An 18209-nucleotide genomic window follows, 5' to 3' on the forward strand; every position below is an offset into this window, starting at 1 on the left:
CATGTCCTAGTGATTTCAGGGGAGGTAACCAATTCATCCCAAATCCTCAAAAGGAAACTCATTTCAGTTGTGTTTATTTTGAAACAAGAGTACCCTTTTTTTTTTAATTTTTCTTAACGTTTATTCATTTTTGAGAGATGAGAGAGACAGAGCATGAGCAGGGGAGGGGCAGAGAGAGAGGGAGACATAAAATCCAAAGCAGGCTCCAGGCTCTGAGCTATCAGCACAGAGCCTGACGCGGGGGTCAGAGCCATGAACCATGAGATCATGACCTGAGCTGAAGTCGGACGCTTAACCGACTGAGCCACCCAGGCTCCCTGAAACAAGAGTACTCTTTATGAGCCTTGTCAAAACAAATACACAAAGGCAAGGCTTCCCTGTTGTACACGGCTTTCCCGCTCCTGAGTCAGTGTCTGCAGCAGGTCACAATCAGACAAGAAGTAGCAAGCAGAAGGTTTTTAGTAGCAGAAAGCCAGCTAAAGCGTGTTGAAGAAATAGTGATTTATTTTTCTTGCATAACAAGCGCCCCAGATGGTGGTGGTACGAGATGGCTCCGCATTTCTCTCAGCCTTTCCTAATGGTCAAGAAGGCTATTGCAGTTCCAGGCATCAGGTCGGACTGACAGTAAGAAGGAGGAAGAAGGAAGACTCTTTTCCACCTTACATCTCTTCGGTCCCAACTGGGTCTACCTTGACCAACAAGTGGCCAAGCAGGATAGAATTACAACTCTAGACTAATCATTATTACTTCTTAAAATATTTTATTTATTTATTTTTGAGAGAGAGAGAGACGCATGCACATGCCTGCGGGAGAGACTCCAAGCTGTCAGCACAGAGCCCAACGCGGGGCTCAATCTCACAAGAACCAAACCATGAGATCATGACCTGAACCAAACTCAAGAGTCAGACGCTTAATCAACTGAGCCACCCAGGCTCCCCTAGACCAATCATTATTTATCCTGGAGGTAGGACCACCCTCCTTCAGATCCAGTAGTCCCCACTTGCTGTCTCAATTCGTAGGGTTCTATAGTTCTATTAGCAAGCCAGAGGCAGGGTGCTCTTCATATGTTTGGTGCTTCTCAGTTAGAGAACTACCCCTAAAGATTACAGTTAAAATAGAAAGTATCAGAGATCCACCAGTTAAGATGCATTGTATCAACCTGAATCCATAATGACAGCTCAGTGAGGCCCACAATATTGCCAGAAGGAATTTGGAATATGTCTTCAGTGAGTCTGAAGTCCTGATAAGAAAACAAAAGGATTCAGGTTGATATTCTTGTTTCTTCTTTGAGCCTCAAGCTGTAACTTTGGGAGAGAAAGGAGAGCCAGGGGACGTGACTTGGAGAATATCTACATGTGGAGCATTTGGGACCAGCATTCACTGTTCTGGACCATAGGAAAGCAGGGCCTCACCCTCTGGGTGAGAACAAGGAGTAACAGGGAATAACCCTCCCAATACAGGAAAGAATGATCTTTGGCAGGAGAACCAGGGGCCAGTTGAAGGCGGTTCAAATTGGAAGTTTGTGGGAAAGGAAGAAACAAACCAAGATCATGCCACAAGACCAGGTCCTCAGAGGACAGTGGATAAGCTGCAGTCAGGAGAGGCAGATGGAGAAGTGTCCCCAGGGGGAAGCCAGGGGACAAGAGCCTTGTGACCTTAGAGGTCTGCATGTGGACTCTGTCCAATTCCACAACTGTTTCCTAAACGCCTCCTGAATGCCAGGTTCTGTTCCAGAACCAGACATTGAACACAAAACCAAACTCAGCCCTGACCTGGAGGCTCTCTTGGGCTAGACAGAACTTGGGCTAGATAGAACTTGGGCTAGACAGAACTTGGGCTAAAGAGAAGGGAGACAGTTGACATGTCATCACAGGGTCATTGGAGATAGGGGGCAAGGGCAGGAGGTGGGGAGCCTTGGGACTCTGAAAAGCATTAAACTAGAATGCATTAAACTGGAATGAACTCTTCATCAGGCCCCAAAGCAGAGAGGACAGCAGATGGATGGCATAGAGGCCTTAGAGAGCCTGGTGTATTTCACATGGAAGAGGCATTGGGTGAGCCCTGAGTCTGGACACTGACCAACCCAAGCTGAAATGTCAGCAGGGGCAGAGAACCCCCATCTCACAAGCATCCCTGATACATAACAGAAGAGAACTTGACTTGAACACTGCAATGGAAAGGCTTGTTTTGAGTAGGAAAAAAAAAAGGTCTAAAGGAATTAGAGTATAAATATACCTGTTTACAAAGCATTGGACTTCATTCAGCCTAGCTGAAATATTTTGTTGACATGGGTCCGTTTTCTGGTGACCTTCACCGAGTCTATTAAAATGCATCCAAGCTGTTATACGGCATCCCTTCTGATCTCAGGTATCTCCTCCTTCAAAATGAAGGCTGTGAATAAAATCTTATTCTTCCCAATTAACTTTATGCCACATAATACACTGGTTTTAATGAGGTAAGAACCATGTTCAGGAGGTGTTTTACAACTGAAAGTGGGTTTTAAAGGAAGTCTCACCCTGCACAGATGAGCTGAGGACTGCTGTGTGCTGAGAAGAGAATAGTGAGCAGCCGGGGAGGGAAGGGGTATGTGCTTGGGGGAGTCAGCTGTCAGGGGGTGGGCTCTAAGTCTCTGGAAGATGAAAAACCAGATAACTGAGGTGGGGTCAGATGTGAGGAGTGGTATGAAGTGACTGCCAGAAACAGGCATTACATATAAATAGGTAATGAATAAATAAATCAACATGGAAATCACAGACTCGTCACCTGTTTAGCAAACATCCACAAGGTCATGTGATAGAAAACAAAGGAGGGGTAGACAGGAAGACTTGTTGGAGGAGGTGGCATTTCAGCTGGCATTTGCAGGATCAAAGGGGCCAGCCAAGGAATAAAGGGAAAAGTATTCCTGGCATAAGGAACAGTAAATGCAAAGGCTCTGGAGAGAAGGAAAGAACTTGGCGTGTGCAAATGAAGGGAGACCAGTGTGATGGAACACAGACACAGTGTGATGGGGCACAAACAATTTAAAAAACAAAAGAACCGGTTTTGTGGGGCGGAAATGGGGAGGCAGCTTTTGTTTTTTTCTTAACTATGTTGGGAAGAAGTTGAAGAGCTTTAAACAGAAGAATGACATGACCCAGGAGCCTCACAGAAACCAGTTCAGAGGCTGAAGTTAAGGTGGACTAGCAAGTAGCAGCAGGGTGGATGGAATCCAACAATTCAGGAAATATTTGGGAGGTAGGGTTGTGATGGATGTGAGGCAAAGGTAATGGAGGGCTCCAGACTGATTTCCAGACTTGGAGATTGACTGGGCAGGGAGAGGTACAGTTGGCTGAGATGGCAAAGCCTGGGGAAGCACAAAGCCAGGAAGCAGGAATTAAGAATTCTGTTCCAACGTGCATTGAGACACCACATGGGACATACATCGACAGTGATGTATGAGCACAGCCCCAGGAAGAAGAGTGGAGTGGGTGTGTGGGCTGGTGTTTACGTCAGGAGGACCAGGTGACATCACCTAGGGAGATCATGTAGGTAAAAAGAGAAGAGGGCCCCCTATTTAGAGGTTCACCTGGGGAAGTGGAGGAGGCAGAGGGAAGGAGAAGTTCAGGGGACAGGAGGAAAACCAGGAGCATGGCCTCTCGGAAGTCAGAAGAGAGTGCTGTATGCAGGAGGGCAAGTGCCCAGCCTTCAGATGCTGCAGGGAAATTGAACAGGATGACAGAGAACCATCCCTGGAGTCATGCACATGGAGGTCGCTGGTGCTGTGGACAAGTGTTTCAACAGATGGATGAATGTGGACATTAGAGGGATTTGCCAAGGGAAAGTGCAGTGCTGCAGTGAAGTGTATGCATTCTTTGAGATGGTTTACTAAGAGTGAAGCCCAGAAATGTGGCAGAAGGTGGAGAGGTGTAGACCCCTTGATTTCTTCTCTTACTAGCATCAAAAGCAGTTTCTATACCACATACACACACGTTTGCATTATCATTCTGAACCAAAGCATGGGAGCCCACCCTGTGGATGTACCGTGTCCTAACATGTGTACCCAGACTCCCATCTTGTAACTGTCTTGCTTCTTACCTGCATTGCGTGTTTATAAACACCACGGCAACAAAAACCCTTGTGTGTGCATCCTTTTTACACTTGACCACATATTTCCTGAGGGTCAATTTTTTTTGTTTTTGTTTATTTATTATAAGAGAGACAGCACGAGTGGGGGAGGGGCAGAGAGAGAGAAAGAGAAAGAGAGAGAATCCCAAGCAGACTCCATGTTGCCAGCACAGAGCCCAGTGCAGGGCTCAATCTCATGAAACTGTGAGATCATGACCTGAGCTGAAACCAAGAGTTGTATGCTTAACCTCCTATGCCAGCAAGGCACCCCTGAGGGTCGATTTCTAGACATGGAGCTTGAAAAGAAAAACTGGAAAGAAAGGCATGACCTAGAATTTCTTCATAGACCATTCTCCAGTAACCTCTTCTTGAAACCAGAATTCCTCCCTCAATTCTACAGCTAAAGGGGAACCTAGAAATCAAATTCCCTAGTTTTTTAATGGAAAGTTACTAAAATGAAGAAAATAGGAGTATTCAAATTATCAGACACTCAAGGTACATTCCAGTAGGTTTCATTATTTTTTTCTTTCTTTCTCTTGACCATTTTCCACTTGTCCATTCTTATCCTTCCTGCTGACATCTTCCCTGCCTAGGTTTTTTCTCTTTCCCTTTTCCTGCCCCCATCCCTCCTTCTCCCTCTCTTCCCCCCTCCCCCTCCATCTTTTCCCTCTCTCTCTCTCCCCCCTTCTCTCTCTCTCCCTCCCCCTGTCTCTTCCATCTCCCACTATATCTCCCCCAGTCTCCCTCTCTCTCTCTCCCCTCCCTCTCCCCCATCCCATCTCTCTCTCTCTCTATCTCTGTTTGCCTTACTCCTCTGTATCCAGCAATCCCTCTGTCACCCCCTATCAATTCCTTTAGTTTGCCCTTTGTAAATATGTCTGAATAGATTAAGCTGTGCACAGATTTATAAATACAGGCCTGTATTCAGCAATATTATGGTAAACTTGCTGTTCTCACAGAACTCTTCTGGGTGAGTGAATGACAAGGGAAGGAACATTTTCCTTTTAGGTAGAGAAGGAAAAGAAAGTGCATTGAAAGCTGTATGCAATGGAGAAATGTCTACAGACCAGGAAATATTTGTAGCCAGTCCACACATTCACTTCATCCTTGCCCTGCCATTGGCTTAACTGGTTTAACTACCATTGGCATCACATAGATTTTCAGAGACAGGCTGGTGTGTTGCATGCCTGCCTGTGGTGACTTCCTTTAACAAGCCATTCTTGGTTTTACACAGGTGGGAGTCTTTAGTCCTTGTGCTGATGTATCTTGTCTACATTGTCATCATGAAGTAAGTAAAATGTCTTCTTGGTTTTCTTTTCCAAAACTGTTTCCTACATTTAGCATTATGGGATAATGTGGAAAGGGAAACGGAGGGGAGGGCAGTTAGCTGGCCAGCTTTCAATGCAGTCTGTCACAAACTCATTGGTCCCCTCAGCAACCTGCTGTGAATCACTGCAGTTTTGATTAGTAACAATAGCAAAGATTCTTCCAACCCACATGCGATGATGGAATCAAAGCTTGTAGTGTTTAACTTGAGAGATCTGACAAACCCTTGCACCCTCTTTAAGACCTGGCAACCTAGCTTTTGGCTCTTTGGGATGCTTTAAACTCTCTTTCATACAAGAAAGGAGGTAAAACTCACTATGTTATGCTTCTATATAGGGTGATGAAGATGGGACCAGAGCTAATTCAGAGATGAGTAAAACCACGGATCAAAAATCTACAGACTTCCATTATTCATATTGTATTAGTCATCTATTGCTGGGTAATAAATGACCCCAAAATGTAGTGGCTTAAAACTAGAAGGATGTGTTATCTCATTACAACTTCTGAGTTAGGTGTCCAGGAGCACTTAACTTGGGAGTTCTAGATCAGGGTTTTCCTTGAGATTGCAGTTAAGAGGTTGGCTGGGGTGGCCATCACCTACTTAACTGGGAATGCAAAATGGCGCACTTGCAGTGTTGGCGAGCTGATACTGGCTGGAATCCTCAGTTTCTCAACACATAGGCCTCTCCTTGGGGTTGGTTGAGTGTCTCCACAACAAGGGAACAGGTGAGTCAACAGAGAGAGCTAGAAGGGCCCCAGTGCCTTTTATAATCTGGTCTCACTAGTCATACACTGTCACTTCTGCCATATTCTATTTATTAGAAGTAAGTCTAGCCCACACTCAAGGGATCTGCTTCACCTTTTAAAAGGAGGAGCGTCAAAGAATTTGCAGATGTATTTTAAAACCACCACTTCATATGTTCTTTTTCCCCTGGAGTTTGGGTGGCTTACTCTTTGTATCAAGAATTAAATTGCTGGTGTTTCCCTTACTCTAAGGTAAAGCTGTGAACCTGCTGGTTCATCTTTTTGCCAAGTACCATTGAGATGAGGAGCTTATAAATAATGCAGAGACACTTCATGCTGCAGCTGCTGGACCCCCTGGGAACGGTTTCTTTCATTCTAAATTAACCCATACTTCCCCCAGCGTATGTGGCTACTTCTCAGGGGGCATGAAAGTAGAACACGTTCAGAAATTTCCAGTTTGGACACATCAGGTAGCTGTCTAGAATTTGACATGTCAAGTTGTCTTTGCTGTTGAGGTCTGACAAAAATTAATTCTGGCCACTAGTGTCTGAGAGATGTGTTTGGAGAAATCAGTCTGGCCATTGGCAAATGTCACATTAAGAGTAAAGGTAGGAACAGGCTTAGCTGATGTTCAGTGTGAGCTGTAAGCGATCTGCCGTCAGTCCACTCAATATGGCGTCCAGCCTTCACCTCTGGAGCTGTCCTGATACCCGGGTCTTATTACTAGAAGAGCATATTTCTAGTGTATCCTGGTATGGAGTTACCATGGGGTAACTGACAAAGAATCAGGTGCTTTTACGACTCATCACCTTCCATTTAAAAATACCGATTAAATGGGCTCCCCCCAAAACCAGAGTTGGCCCACAGGCCTTCCAGAGTTTCTAGACCCCAGAAGAAAAGTCTTTGAAAGCATCTTGCTCCTCTTTCTCTTAAATAGCAAAACCATTAGGGAATCAGGGCCACTATGAGGAGGCCTCAATAATGCACACATCTTCTTTCAGTGTTTTTTAAATTGATTATTTCACTCCCTTTTTTTTTTTTAACTTTTTGAGGCTCTAAGTTCGAGTTCCCAAAGAGTCAAGCGTCCTTTTCTTCCTCTTTGAAAAGGTGAATCAGTCAGTTATTCCAGAAGAATTGACTGAGTTACTACTCTGTGCCCAACATTGATCTTGGGTTTTGAATCTGAATTTAGATGACAGTTTGTCCCATTGTGCATTCACTAGGGGCTTCACAGAATAAGGAAGGCTCACAGCAGAGCAGGTCTAAAGGGAAGGAAGGTTGAGGAATTGTGCTAGCATGCATAGTGTGACCACTGCACCCCTCTACTGAACCATCGTAAAGCCCGTGAGTTGCTGGCAGGGCTTGTGTACATTAAGATAACACTGTGAACAATTTCTCTCCTCGCCCCCAAACTATGCCCAGTGTGAAAGCTAATGAGGTGTGTTTCTGCTGATGCCTCAACTTTACCAACCTTCCAGCTGCTCAAACCAGCAGGATGCAAATAAAATGGGGAATGGCAGCTACTGTGCTCACAGAATTTTCTGCATAAATTCTGGTCCCAAGTTCTAAATTGAAATCTCTGCTTTTTAGCCATCCCCATCCGCAATCAGAGGCTTTAATCATTGGGTTTTATAAAATCTGATTTATAAAATTGCACGCTCCACAATAAAATAGCTTCAGGGTGCAGGCACAAAATTTAAAACATTCAATTAAAAATATAAAACTGAGTAGCATCAGTTAAAAACAGCATATATTAGAGTTGTCAGCTGCCTCCTGGGTGGATGACTTTAAACATTCTGTGTGAAGGTCAAAAAGCAATTTTAGTTTGGCCAAGTAGACAAAGATCTTAAGGGAGCATGAGACATACTTGGCCTTAGTGAGGACTGATTTCTGTATATCTGGGTTCCTTCTTGGGATTTGGCCCCCAGGTGAGGCAGTGTAGTTTGGTGGTTGAGAACAAGGGTGTCACGTTCAGCTCTGTCTGGTCACAGCAGTAAGACCTCGGCCAAGTCATTCAGCCATCTTGAATCTGTTTCTTCTCTTCCAAAACAGGATTCATAATGCCTCCTACCACAAAGGTTGTTTGTAAGGATGAAATGTGACAGCATAGTTAAGTTATTAACCAATATCTGGTTTCAAGAAAGCTCTCATAACAATACTACATGTAGTGTTATTACCTTGTTATCCAAATCCAAATAAATGTGTAACATACAGTTGCACTGCAAGTTGGTATATCTATGGATTCTGAGTCAAGATGACAGAAATACTGCCTCTCCCCCATAGCTCTATCAGTAGGACAAGATATTCTTTTTGAGTTTAGAAAGTGGGAAGACCTTTTCATTAAGAAGAATTTGAATATTTACAAAAGCCAACAGAATAGTATAACAAACTCCCCATGCTCATCACCAGCCCTGATGGCCAGCAGCCCACACCCCTATCCATTTCCTTCCCTCTACATGATTTGAAGCCCCAGACAGCATACCAGTTCATCTATAAAAATTTCAGTACACATCTCTAAAAGGACTCACTTTTCATACAACCACCGCGTCATTATCAGACCCGAAAGTGTGTGCTACTTCTTTAGTGTATTTAATACCAATTCTGTGTTCAAACTTTTAATGATCTCATGAATGTTATTTCTTACAATTTTCTTTTAATCTCATAAATCTTTTTAAAATCAGAATCCAAATAAATGTCACTTGTTATAATTGGTTGTTTCAACTTAAAAAAATTTTCTTTGATGTTTATTTTTTTTTTGAGAGAGAGAGAGAGAAAGAGAAAGAGAGAAATAGAGTATGCACAGGGGAGGGGCGGAGAGAGAGGGAGACACAGAATCTGAAGCAGGCTCCAGGCTCCGAGCTGTCAGCACAGAGCCAGACACAAGGCTCGAATTCACAGATCGTGAGATCATGACCTGAGGTGAAGTCGGCTGCCCAATCAACTGAGCCACCCACGTGCCCCTTTTTTTCTTTTTAATTTTTTTTAATGTTCATTTATTAGAGACAGAGAGAGACAGAGCATAAGCATGGGAGGGGCAGAGAGAGGGGGAGACACAGAATCTGAAGCAGGCTCCAGGCTCTGAGCTGTCAGCACAGAGCCTGATGCGGGGTTCAAACTCAAAAACCACAAGATCATGACCTGAGCCCAAATCAAGTGCTTAACCAACTGAGCCACCCAGGTGCCCCGAGTTGCTCCAACTTTTAATCTACAAATCCCCCATCTGTTTTTTTTTTCCTTGCAATTTATTCTTCGACAAAGTTAGATTATTAGCTACACAGGCTCCCACAGTTTGGAAGTTGTTGGTTACATCCGGGGCTATAGTGCATCCTGTTCTTCTGACCTCTGTGTTTCCTATATGCCAGCCATCAATCCAGTTCAAGGTAGACTGTGTCCCAAGTGGTGGTGAATTCTGCCATCAACAGGCACATTGATGTCTCCTGTCTGTGGTTTTGGCAGCCACTGATGCTCAGGATCTGGCTCCATCATTTCTTTAGGTTTGCAAAATAGTGATGTTCTGGTTCTGTTCTCCACCTCTTATAAAGAGTGCTCTAGGATTGGCCTGCCCGGTTCCCTTTTCACAGAAACGACCATTACCTTTGACTAGTTTTATGTTCTCTCTCTCACATAATGGAGGGTGAACCGCAACTCCCAGGGAGTACAGGAAGGGGCTGTCCAGCCACAGAGGGTCCCTCCATCTATTCCACGATAGCTGTCATATCCCAGTGGGCCCAGCCACCCAGTGCTGCTCTGACTGAAGTATAGGTTCAGTGAAGAGTTCTCCACAGAGCCTCCAGTCTGCAGCAGCAAAAAGGGTGTGGAAGAGAAGCTTGTGTGAGGAAATACAGCTTGAGTGGCCTGCCAGCTGGCAATTTAGAGTTGCCATGCCTGGCTGCAGTTCCTCTGGGAGGCCAGAGATCAAGCTGGAGAGACACCTCAGTGGGTTGTCCCATGGCCAATAAGCCACCAAGGCCTTTAGGTCTTCGAGCGGTGCAAAAAGCAGCAGTGGCCTACAACACCCTGGGAACAATGCCCCCTCCCTTTCCCCAAGAGTTTTCTAGGATTCCTCTTTGGTAAGGGGGGTGAGGTCTTTTAATACTAAAGATAAAGGGACCAGAACATTTACCTGCCAAAAACGTGCTAGGAATTTGAATAAGCTTCTTCCTTTTTTAACACACATGTAAGATGAACTGCACAATGTTTTCACTCAGTCATTCTAAGGATCATAGCCCAGAATTTTTTCTATGAAGCCAGCAGCCCATCAGACCTGGAATTATAGCACAGCATTAAAGTTTTTTTATGTTTATTTATTTTTGAGAGGGGGGGACAGAGAGTGAGTGGGGGAGGGGAAGTGAGAGAGGGAGACACAGAATCCAAAGCGGGCTCCAGGCTCTGAGCTGTCAGCACAGAGCCTAAAACGGGGCTCGAACTCACAAACCATGAGATTATGACCTGAGCCAAAATCGGATGCTTAACCGACTGAGCCACCCAGGCGCCCTAATACAGCATTAACAAGAGATTCACAGGATCCCAACCTGTGATTTTAGAAAACCAAACACAGACAGAGACCTAGAGTGCCAGCCAGCCTGTGACACACTGGGTAGCAGCGTGGATGTGACACCTGCTCCTTCCTCCTTCCCCCCGCTGAGCAGGTCCCTGACAGCAGTGGGTCCTGGAGACATGGCCAAAAGAAGGTAGACCTTGCCCATCCCACTGAGCCTCATGGCGACCCTTCCACACACAGACTGCAAGCAGGGGACCTCAATCCTGGGGTGCCTCCATTGACCTTGAAGAGGCTGCAAAGAAAGCAGTGGGTCTCTATTTATTATGTAATGTTGGTTTTATTTTCATTTACCATAGATCCTTAAATTGGAAAATAGGACAGGGTGCATTTTCTGCAGGGAAAATGGGAGGACAAAATAATAACAATGATAACACACCAGGACTGGGAGCTATGCACAACACTGGATGGGGGATGGGAAATGGGGCAGCAGCAAAAGCTGACAGACTCCTTCTGCTCATTACTTTGTTCAGATATAACGCTTGCATCCATCAGTGCTTCGAAAGGAGAACGAAAGGTACTGGAAACATGGTCAACGGCTTAGCCAACAATGCAGAAATCGATGACAGCAGCAATTGTGACGCAACTGTGGTGCTACTCAAGAAAGGTAACCGCGTGGAGCCTGGGTCCAAGGAAGGAGCACTGGGAGGCTGCCTGGGGCGGCATGGCTGGGTTGGCCGGATGCTGCCTGTCCCAGAGCAGACCAAAGGAGAGAAGGGTCTGGTCCCCCCTGCCTCCCTTTGGCTACATCCTGGGACAGTCATACCTGGTGATGAGCTGCCTGGGAAAGTTTCCTGAAGTTTTTGAGCAAAACATTTGCTGGGAGTGACAAGGGGGAGGGAGAATTAGGACAGGACCATATAGGAGAGAAGACTGGGGAGAGAGGGTGGTTTGAGGTATTGACTGTCACAATTTGGCTGTATAACCATGAAGCAAGTGGGCCTCGATTTTCTCTTCTCCCAAATGGGGATAACCTTTTAACGAGTAGAGGAGATAAAATATGTAAAATATTCCATTTGCGATAATTGTTGTTAGTGTATTACTATATCCAAATTCACTTTCAGTCCACATTACCTCAGTTTCCAAGTTGAAAAATGACATGGTAAATTACTCCCTCCCCTTTTTTTTACAAAGTAATTCTTGTAGTCAATAGATTCTCATTCCATTAAGCAGTTGATATACTAAAAGAACTAAGATAGTTCTCCCTAATAATATTCTTTCTTAGAGGAACATAGAAAATTGTAATTTACATTTGCCTTAGAATGTGTTTTGTTTTTCACTTAATTTCTTTTAACTTCCTCCAAAAATGTGTGGGTTTATTTCTGCTTGGTCCCATATGGTTGCTTTGTAGGAAAAACAAAAAAGAAATTAGAAAATCTATGTTATTTTCAAATATATGTCTGAGTTTGAAATCTGTGGGTAATTATTTGAATTTGAAAATCGATTATGTGACACACTTCTCTACTTATGTTTAACCAAAGACTTTAGAGTATTCAGTGCCATCCCACATCAGAATTTAATCTCTTCCGGAGAGTTTTTAACCATAAAAGGAATACTCTTAGGGAACCAAAAAGACCTACCTCCTATTAGTCAGTGTTTCCAGAGATCATTTGATGGTTTAGTGGCTTGGAAAACAGGAGTGAGGACCAGGAGAGTGTACGTCCAGGTACCTGTGAGCTGTGTGCTTGAATTGCACATTCATGGAGAGGGAACTTGGGCCTTGGTGAAACTTTTTTTATCAGGCCTGTCAGCAAATCTTGTGTACCAATTTTGGTCCCACTGGACCTTGGGCCTCTGTAATGTGGCCAGCTCAGCCACCTACACCTGTTTGTCAACCCTGCTCGTAGACTGGGCTACAGCAGTGTTCGTGTTTCTCCACTAAGCCCTCCACTGGACATTAAAGTCAGTTCTGCAGCTTTTAACAGCTCAGAACATTGAACATTGTTGACATTTGAAAGGCAGAAAGGGTTACTAAATATTATTGGGATCTTTCCTGTGCCCAGGGAAAAAAATCCTTTAAAGACACAGAAGAATTCTCTTAGGTTATCACTCATTCTTACTGTGCCAGTGAATGATGCTTAAATTGTTTCAAGACATTTCAAATAAGCTATATCAATGAGCCTTATGGAAAGAAGAGTTTGACTCTTCTCCAAATTTTGCCCACTACAGCCTTCCTTGGATAGATGGCCAGGTGGTTGGATGGTTGGATGGATGCAAGGAAGGAAAAAAAGAAGGAAGGGAGGGAGGGAGGGAGGGAGGGAGGAAAGGTAGATGGGAGGATGGGCAGGTGGGTAGATGGATGGATGGATAAATGGACGATAGGGTAGATGAAGGAAGGATAGAGGGGTGGATGAGAGGATGGATGGATGGATGGATAAATGAGTAGATAGGAGGGAGGGAGGAGGAGGGGAGGAAAGGGGAGAAAAGGAAGGGAAAGAAGTCTAAATTAATATCTCCTTCCTGCTCCTAGCCTCAATGTTTTCTTTACTTTGTGTTTTTAATTTCCCTAGCCAATTTCCACCGCAAAGCGTCAGTGATCATGGTAGATGAGCTGCTGTCAGCCTACCCTCACCAGCTTTCTTTCTCTGAGGCTGGACTTCGAATCATGATCACCAGCCACTTCCCCCCCAAGACCCGACTCTCCATGGCCAGTCGCATGTTGATCAATGAGGTATCTGGGAAACACTGCGTTAGCCTCTGAGCAGGGTGGGAGACTTTGGGAAGGGGAGGACATTCGTTGGTCTGAAAACAGAAATACCAAACTCAACATTGAACACAATAATATTCCTCAGATATTTCCCAACATCTTTGCTGATGGAGCCAGCTGTACATCCTATTTCTTGCTCTTCTCTCCACGTGTCCACGTGTTGAAAGATATGATCAGGCTCCCAGTCATATAGAAAAACTTTCTTATCCCCTCTACCTACCTTTTTCTTTTCATCTTTCATATGGGTAGAACCCTTTGATGTGAACTTGCACAGAAGCAGTTGCTAAATCAAGGTGGCCTTACTTTAAAGTAATGTAGTCTCTGACCTGAATTCTCCTGTGTAACCCTTTCTCTGGAGTGGCAGCCATATCGATACACACATTTTTGTGGCTTTCTCATATATGGACCAAGTGATTCCTACAGTCCAAAGAAGAAAGATAATAGTGCAGTGCCCAGGGAATTGAGAACGCTGACAGAAATGAAGGGCACATTGGAGAAATAGGATATTTTCTCTAAAGGGATTTGCAAACTCCTGTGGGTCATAACATATGAATCCTTCCTCCCAGAAGGAGGTTGTCTGAGTTGCTTATTACTTTGAAGAATCCCTGAAGACTTCACTGAAGAGTCTTCTGGAAGCATCTCCCTGTCACAGCCTGAAAAAGGTCCTAATAGCTGGTGTCCTAGTTGTAAGGATCTACAGTCCCTATGACTGTGGTAAGAATGTGACTTTCTCTTTCCAGAGGCAAAGACTCATAAACAGTAGGGCCTACGCCAATGGAGAATCTGAGGTGGCCATCAAAATCCCAGTTAAGCACACCGTGGAGAATGGGACAGGGCCCAGCAGTGGCCCAGACAGAGGTGTGAATGGGACTCGGAGGGATGATGTTGCTGAGGCTGGTAACGAGACAGAGAATGAGAATGAGGACAATGACAACAACGAGAATGATGAAGAGGAAGAGGAGGATGAAGATGATGATGAAGGACCATACACACCATTCGACCTCCCCTGTAAGAGGACCTATGTGTGGGCTGGGATCGGGGGCTATTTTGGGGCACTGAGTACATGTCCTTGACTTTGATGATCTTTTTGCCATCCAATTCAAAGAACTATCTCTATACATGAATATAGAAATATTTATATTAAATTCTACCATGGGCAAGACTCTGTTTTAGAGGGTTCAGAGATGAACAAGATGGTGACACATGATCATTAGCTGAAATGTGGGTTCTTTGACAAAATGTAAAATTTGTCGACACTTCATGGAGAAAGATCTTCTCTTAGCTGCTCTGTGGGACCTTTTGGTGCTAAGGAGGAAATTCTCACAACCCATGTTAGGGAGACAGCTTGGTGCTCAAGGGAAGAAGCACCCCACCCACCTTCACCCATCCCGTTACATTTGGCTGGGGGAGCTGTTCTGCCAAGGCCAGTCTAGGGGAGCATGTGCAGCCTTCCCAGTTGGCTTTTGTTCTTCTGCTCACTTCCTACCCCTCACCCACCCCCCTACAGGTTTCTCCTTTCCCATGACCTAAAATACCACCAAGATACAGACCTAGCAAAAGCATCCCATCCCCAGCTGAATCTCATACAGTCACACTGGTAGCGGGAATCTCCCTGGTACCTTGAAGGGGACGAGCAAGGCATGTATAGTTTTCAGGACCCCAGCCACCAAGGCAGTTGTCCTCTCCTGACTGCTACCCAACAATGACTTGGCTATTCCAGAGACCTTGTCCTCCTACCCCACCCATTATTGGAATGAGTGGACCAAGCCCAAAGAATTCTACCTATTTGCCAGACCTTCCAGAAACTTCTGGCTGCTTTAGGAAAGAGTGCCCTGGTCAAATCTGTGAGGCTTAATTAATGTGTGCAACTTCTCCAGGATGTTTGAATTTCCGGGAGGACTGAATTCTGGAAGGATTGCTTGACCCCTTTGAAAGGCCATTTAATGGTAGCATGTGGGTGTGGAGTCTCAGAGTTCTGTGTTATTTTCAGATGTGAGGGGACATCAAGTTGAACTTGGACCAGAGCTGCCCTCCTGTGCCCCCTCAGGGCTCCTCAGATCTCAGCCTCATCAAATGTTTACCAAAATTAACTAGACACTGTTCACTCAGATCCTATATCCCAAAGTCCCCAACTGCCCAGCCAGAGTTAAATCACTACTTGTTAGAAGGTTATCTTGACTGAAAAAAAGTATACTGGCTCATTACCCATTTTGCCACCTTTGGCTATATTTCTTGGCAACCTTCTTCCCTATCAGCCAGGACAAAAGCATTTTAAGGATGAAGTGACCAGTCCCCTCTATTTCTCCCTTATGAACTTTTATGTCCATTTTCTATTGCTGCATAACAAATCACCACAAATTTAGTGGCTTAAAACAGTGTGGCTGGGTTTCAGAGGCTCCGAAGGCCATATTAGAGGTGCAGACGGGACTTAGTCCTTACCAGAAGCCCTGGGGACAATCGTTCCCAGACACATGCAGACTGTTGGCAAAATCTGGTTCCTTGTGGTTGTAAGGCTGTCCTCTTTCCTTGCTGGCTGTCAGCTGGGGGTTGCCCACTGCCCTTGAAGGCCTGTGTTCTTCAAATTAGCAATGGTGCTTTGGGTGCTTCTCACGCTTCTAGTATCTTGGCCCTCCCCTTCAGATTTTGAGGGGCCTAGATCAGGCCCAACTGTATAACCTCCCCATCAGGAGGTCAGCTCTGCTACATAGCATAGCATAGTCATGGAACTGGTAGCTCAGCCCCCCTTCACAGGTTCTGAGAGTCAGGGCATAGACTCTCGGGGGCCTACATCTCAAATTCTGTCTAGCCTGGCCTTTGCTTTCAGAGTTCACCACTGGCAGCCCACAACCAAGCTCTAAAAATAACTGTTTTGCTAAAGTCTTTCACTGATTAATTGTCTGTAAGGGGCCATGTCGGCCTCCCAGAAGCCCCAAGTACACCCCTCTACCTCACATTAAAGATACGTGTGTGACACCAGACGTCTGGCTTCCACAACTGAGCCTCGTTACTTAGTAGGACAAAGGGGCCCCCTTCGGATCACTTGTTTGTGTTTCTAACCTGAATGGGATAAATGCCAGGCCAACCATTGAGGTTTCAAGGTACCTTGTAACTGTTGCTCACCTTCCCTTCTCGTCTCAGGTTAGTTGCAGATGAGGAGGCCTGGGGCTTCCGGCTACATCATCCATCTTGTCTCCTCGTACATTAAGAGATGTGGCTGTAGATAAGGGCTCGGGAAGCCCACTTCAGAGCCTCCACATCCTTTGGAAGCACAGGCATGAGAGGAGAAAGGATGCTCTGCATGGTCCTGCCACTCCTCAGGATCTCTGCTTCATTCCTGGGCCTTCCTACCCACCGCCCCCCCACCGGCCCCACCCCTCCCCCCGCCCGAGCTACCAAGACATGAAATGGAATCCAAGGTCTTCACCTTGGGCATCCTTGATAAAATGGCTCTGATTCCGAAGGTCTGGTGGGAGGCCCAAGATTCTGCATTTATAACAAGCCCCCAGGTGACACTGGTGCCGCTTGTCTGTGGGCCACACCTGAGCCAGTGAGGGAGTAGCACCCTCACATGGCTGATCTTTACAGCCCCCCTGAGCCTTAGGGGAGCCTCACTCAGAGCCAGGTTCTACCTTTGAAACAGAGAGTGGGTTCGTCCAATTATGATCCTCTGTCCTCTTCCACCAACTGAGGCCAAACCCCATTCCCGGACTCACGAACTTTGATCTGAGTGTCCAGCAGGCCCTTCCTTGGGCAGGGAGACCCCTTCAAGCAGTGGCCAACAGAGGCCACTCGAGGAGCTGGGAGGACTCAGTCTAGGAACATCCAGTTCCTCTGCACTAAGTTCCTTTGGCCTGAAAAAGGTCTGGCCACACAATGAGGACATTTCTCCTTTTCACGGTAATCTTGCAGGGGCGTGGGCTGTCTTTGTTCCTGTCACAGCTGTAGGGCTTTCTTCTCTCCAGAATTTGATTATAATGAGTATAATTAGTATTTAAGAAATTATGTAGAGGGACACCTGGGTGGCTCAGTTGGTTAGACAACCGACTTCGGCTCAGGTCATGATCTCACAGTTTGTGGGTTCGAGCCCCGTGTCGGGCTCTGTGCTGACAGCTCAGAGCCTGGAGCTTGCTTTAGGTTCTGTGTCTCCCCCTCTCTCTGCTCCTCCCCTGCTCACATTTTGTGTCTCTCTGTCTCTCAATAATAAGTAAACATTTAAAAAAAAATAATAAGAAATTATGTAGAAGTATGTAAATACAGGCATATCTATGATGTATGTACATGTGCACACATACCTTGTGTATGCATATATGTGCACATACATGGGCATGCATGAATATAAGCATGTGCATATATGTGCAGTGTGCACATGTTGATATAATGTATATGTCTAACATGTTTATTCATATACTATATAAATTTCTATACTGTTTTATGCTTACATGATATATGCACAGATATTAACATACCTGTTTTTATATGTGCGTATAATATGTGTATAGGCTAAGCTCATATCGTATGTATGTTTTTATATACACCTATGCACAGTATATATGTATGTGCATATATATACATGTAAATTGCACATATATTCATATCTGTTGCATGAAGAAATTCTTACTATTGACTGTCAGAAATAGAAATGTTTACATAGGCAAACATACTTCCACAGAAAAAGACTCAATAGAAGTATGCCAAAATATGAGTATGTTTATCCTAGGTGGAATTATTGTTTAAATTTTTCTAGATTTTCCATTCTAAACTATTTTTATT

At 45.0% G+C, this 18209-nt stretch overlaps 1 protein-coding gene across 3 annotated transcripts in view; it reads left to right on the top strand.

The window, feature by feature from the left end:
* SLC24A3 (solute carrier family 24 member 3) overlaps positions 1–18209 on the top strand; it is a 502919-nt gene that overhangs the window by 428712 nt on the left and 55998 nt on the right. For all 3 annotated transcript variants that reach the window (XM_042980972.1, XM_042980970.1, XM_042980971.1), the window contains exons 9-12: positions 5339–5392; positions 11206–11339; positions 13243–13403; positions 14180–14447. In XM_042980972.1, coding sequence (XP_042836906.1) covers positions 5339–5392; positions 11206–11339; positions 13243–13403; positions 14180–14447 — 617 coding nt within the window. The remainder of the gene's footprint in view (positions 1–5338; positions 5393–11205; positions 11340–13242; positions 13404–14179; positions 14448–18209) is intronic.

This window comes from Panthera tigris, chromosome A3, assembly GCF_018350195.1.
Source record: "Panthera tigris isolate Pti1 chromosome A3, P.tigris_Pti1_mat1.1, whole genome shotgun sequence".
Taxonomy (NCBI): domain Eukaryota; kingdom Metazoa; phylum Chordata; class Mammalia; order Carnivora; family Felidae; genus Panthera; species Panthera tigris.